The sequence below is a fragment of the Prorops nasuta genome, unplaced genomic scaffold (genome assembly GCF_024137725.1).
Source record: "Prorops nasuta isolate Cenicafe-Biocafe unplaced genomic scaffold, Cenicafe_Pnas_1.2 PNAS00005, whole genome shotgun sequence".
In the NCBI taxonomy this organism is placed as follows: Eukaryota; Metazoa; Arthropoda; class Insecta; order Hymenoptera; family Bethylidae; genus Prorops; species Prorops nasuta.
The window spans coordinates 1,352,098-1,356,772 of NW_027116802.1; the positions used below are offsets into that span (position 1 = coordinate 1,352,098).

Consider the following 4,675-nt stretch of genomic DNA (forward strand, 5'->3'; position numbering starts at 1 on the left):
CTTAACAATTATTTTTATTCCATATTTTGTCATAATTTTGTCCACTTCTAAAATATCATACTCTTTATTTTCCGTCAAGCTATTTAATTTAACGAAATTCTTTGGAATTACGCTTCCCAATTCATTAATTTTATTGAAATTCATTATTATCTCTATGAAAAAAAGAAAAAAATAATTAGTCTCATTAGAGTTAAAAAATCAATTAAATAATGCATTTTTATCTTTATGAAAAAAAAAAAAAAAAAAATGATTAGTCTCATTAGAGTTAAAAAAAGAAAATATATCCTTACCTTTTTTATGTAACAAACTAACAAATAAGAACAAGTTTCTTTTTAATGCGTTTTAAACTCTTTTCTCTCAATACACCTGACACAAAAACTGCTTTGCAGAATACGTTTTTACAGACTGAAGCGCTTTTACTGTGACTGCTTTGCAGAGTACGTTTTATAGACTGAAGCTTTTTCTTCTTCTGCTGTTCACTTGACTTCTTTGCAAACGATATTATCGTATGTTACGCGTATTTAATTTCAATGTTTGGAAAAAATATCTATAGATATCACTATATTGGAATTATTCAGAGGGTATAGTGTATCCTTCTTGATTAAGAAAGAAAGAAAGAATGGACTTCTAATTGTTATCAAATGTAACTTCATATTGAAAACAATAGGAAAAAATATCTATGGATATCTCTATACGGGGATTATTCAGAGGGTATCCTTCTTGATTAAGAAAGAATGCACTTCTAATTGTTATCAAATGTAACTTCATATTGAAAACATAAACGATAAAGACTCTCTCTCTCTCGACGGGATTTCTTCAGAGGCTGCATTCAGTCCTCGAACGTTCATCAGTGCGGATAGTAAAGTAGAAAATTAAAGAAATGGAAAGTGAACGTTGTTTAGTGACAATAAATCTAGTAGAGGAGGAGGAGGATAAAAATCAAGCAGAATCGATGTCTGATTACATCAAAAGAATTAACGATTCTCATAATCGTTATTTTGAAGAGTATGAAGCAATGCTTCATCATAATATGCACATGAACTGTAAGTACTTATTTTAATTTCTTTTAAAGAAAAAAAACCCTACCCATCCATACAGATTGTTTATTTCAATAAATAGAATCATAAAAGAATTTTACGACACATATATTTGAAAACTGTTAACAATCCCACTATTTGACCAATTTTTTTTTTTTTTTATTATTATTATTCAAAACGAAGAATTACGAAAAAAAATTTTTTTCTTTTATTTTTTACCAGCCATTGCTTTAGAGGAGAGGGAGGAAGAAGAGGAGATGGTGGAAGAAGAGGAAGAAGAAGAAGAAGAAGAAGAGTTTGTGATTTTTGTAAGTATAATTGCTTGGTAAAATAGTTATTACAATATCAAAAAAAAAAAAATAACAAAATGTTTTTCAAATATGTCCCAGGTGAAAAATATGGCCACACAAACGGAGTCCATTGCTACAAGAACTGAGGCTACGCAAATGGAGCCTCAGATAGATCTCACACCACATTACTGGTGTACAAATTGTACAAAATATGGTCACCTACGCATCAATTGTTCACTACCAGAGTGGTGTAGCATTTGTCATAAATATATACATCATGCAATTGAATGTAAAAAAAAATTCTAAAAAAAGCATTGTAAATAAAACCTTTTTAATACTTCAATAAATTATAATTAAAAAAAAAAAAAAGATTCCCTTTTTTCTAACTTACGAAAAAAAAAAAAAAAAAAAAAAAAAATATGGGGGAGCGATCACTGGATCGCTCTCTACGAGTATTCTCTCTCTCTCTCTTTCTCCAAAGCGTCTACACTATTCGCCTTAAAAGAAGTCGGTCGCGCGGGCACCCAGGAGCGTAAAGACTCGGTTGGGCACCCCCCAACTCTCATCCCAGGAGCGTCAAGATTCGCTTGGGCACCGCTCTTTAAGGAATTTAAGGTAAAAGGGGGAGGCCACATTTGTACCCCCCCACCAAAGGAGTCAGAGGGGGGATACACGCGACAACTATCGGTAGTTAGCGATACCGACAATCATCGATGGAATCTCTCTCTCTCTCTCTCTCTCTCTCTCTCTCTCTCTCTCTCTCTTTCTCTCTTTCTCTGCGTCCACTGCTTAACGTAAGAGGGGGGGGGGGGGGGGGCCCACGTGTGTACCCTACGAGTTTAACATCGGGGGAGGAGGATGCGCATGCGCACAACCGCTCGAGGAGAGGGGGCAATTCCCCTACTTCCCTTGCCCCCGCGGGACCCCGACCCCCTCGTCACCCGGTCATAGAATCCCCTTAGCTACTCTACTAACATCAGTGTTAACTGTTACTAATGATCCCGACATTGCGGATGAAACGTCAGAAACTGAAAATTTATCCATCGCCGAAAGTGACGCAGAGACCGAGCAAAGTGGATGTTCAGCGTCTGACGAATCGGAGGTATGTTTATTTTCAATACAAAATAGCGTAAATTCAATAATATAAGTGCTGTGATTGAATTACGTTGTAATTATATTTTCTAATTCGCTGTATTTTTATGCTATATTTTTCTCTTCAGAGTGAAGGGGCCGAAACTTTTGTTAGTAAGCGATCACGGACAGCTTCAACTTCAATAAGTAATAGAGGCCGAAGGAAAAGTTTTATTCGGGGTAAAGACGGTCATCGTTGGTTTACAACACAGCGCGAGAGAGTGATGAATAGGAATAACCCAATTATTTCTTTCTTACCCGGTCCTATTGGTGTTGCCCAAAATGCACATTCGCCTCTTGAAGTCTGGTCATTACTGTTGACCGATCAAATTATAAATGTAATTATTGTTCATACTAACGAAGCAATTGCATCGTATTGCGAAGACAACGAGTTGGAGTGCCAAAATATCCACAAAGACACGGACATCATTGAGTTTAAAGCATTTATAGCCTTACTATATATGTCAGGAGTGCAAAAAAATCATAATTCGAATGTTGAAGATTTGTGGAGCGTGGAATTCGGTAACATTTTATATAGAGCCACCATGCCGTTAGCTCGCTATAAGTTTTTGTACAAGTGTTTGCAATTCGACGACCGAAAAACGCGTGAGGCACGCCGGGAAAATGACAAGTTCGCTCCAATTCGTGAAATTTGGGAAAGGTTTATATCACGTTGCACTGCATTGTATAATCCGGCGTCGTACTGTACCATCGATGAGCAGCTACTCTCATTTAGAGGTCGATGCCCTTTTAAAGTGTATAATGGTAGCAAGCCCGACAAGTATGGTATAAAAATTGTCATGATGAATGACTCGCGTACTAGTTATATGTATACGGCCATATCTTACGCCGGAAAAGTTATTACGGAAAACGGAGAAAAAGTTCCATCGTACTACATTAGAAAATTATCTTCTCCAATCCACGGAACGAGACGAAACATAACGTGTGACAATTGGTTTTCAAGTATACCAATTTTTGATAAAATGCTTATGGACTACAATATCACAATGATCGGCACAATCCGCAAAAATAAAATTGAAATTCCGCCAGACTTTAAAAAGAGCGGCGAGCCTTCGACGTGCAAATACGCGTTCGATGCTACTAAAACGATATTAGCATACACACAAAAAAAAAATAAGGTTGTTCTAATGCTCTCCACTTTTCACCGAACCGAGGGTATTGACCGCGACACCAACAAGCCTGAAATGATCTCGTTTTATAATTCTACGAAGAGTGGCACGGACACATTTGATCAAATGTGTCATGAGTATACGACTGCGCGAAAAACGCGAAGATGGCCAGTCCGCGTCTTTTTCGGTATGCTCGACCAATGCGCTATAAATGCTGCAATTTTATATAATTTTAACGCTGCGCAAAAAACTTTAACCAGACGTGATTTCCTAAAAACTCTCATTCACGCACTCGTCCGACCGCAACTCGAGAGACGTAGGCAGATGCCGACATTGCGTCGGAACATTATTCTATCCATTAACCAAATTCTTGGAGTTTCGGATGTTGTCCGGGTAAACAGAGAACACGGAAAACTGGTTCGTTGCCGTTATTGCCCACGGTCAATAGATAGAAAGACGAGAGTTCGTTGCCTAACCTGCCAAGCTCCGGTTTGCGAAGATCACCGCGAAACCAAGTGCGAACAGTGCAGTATGCACGACTAAAATTTTCATTTAATTTATTATAATTCATTAATTAATTATAAATTTTATCATAATATTTGTATTTTTAAGTTTTACTTATCATAAATAAAATTTTTATTTCAATTTTCACATTATTTCGTGGTATTTTCCATTACTTGATTTTTCAACTTTCACTCTTCCGAATAATTGTACTTTTTTTAAAAAATCAAAATTCCATTTTATCCCGGTTCTAGAAAATTATTTTAACTTTTAAAATCTTTTGGTTTTTTGAAAATCGGTTAAAAACTCCCAAAGTAATAACAATTTTAATAAGAAAATTCAAAATCGCGTTTATTTCCATTTTTTTTTGTTTAAATTAATTTGTTTATTATTTATTCTATAAATTCCATATTTTAACAAACGTAGTTGTTTTCACAATTCAAAAACAAAGAGAGCCTTATATTATAAAGCCACGTTTCATACAATTTTACCTGCGAAAATTACGATTAAATGCGCGGGGTACATTTGTACCCCAGTGTACATTTCTCGGGTAAAAAAAATAAGTGTACCATTCTAGGGTTAATAT

General features: G+C 35.8%; 1 protein-coding gene across 1 annotated transcript; it reads left to right on the plus strand.

The window, feature by feature from the left end:
* Positions 1–2,340: 2,340 nt before the first annotated feature.
* LOC136773758 (piggyBac transposable element-derived protein 4-like) lies at positions 2,341–3,862 on the plus strand. The gene is made up of 4 exons (XM_066727672.1): positions 2,341–2,429; positions 2,548–2,572; positions 2,671–3,775; positions 3,849–3,862. Exons 1-4 carry the CDS (start codon positions 2,341–2,343, stop codon positions 3,860–3,862), a joined length of 1,233 nt encoding a protein of 410 aa, XP_066583769.1.
* Positions 3,863–4,675: the final 813 nt, after the last annotated feature.

Coding starts and splice junctions, on each gene's coding strand:
- LOC136773758 (XM_066727672.1), top strand. CDS start 2,341: ATGAAACGTCAGAAACTGAAAATTTATCCATCGCCGAAAGTGACGCAG. Junction 2,430..2,547: donor CAGCGTCTGACGAATCGGAG/GTATGTTTATTT, acceptor TTTTCTCTTCAG/AGTGAAGGGGCCGAAACTTT. Junction 2,573..2,670: donor AGGGGCCGAAACTTTTGTTA/GTAAGCGATCAC, acceptor TTTACAACACAG/CGCGAGAGAGTGATGAATAG.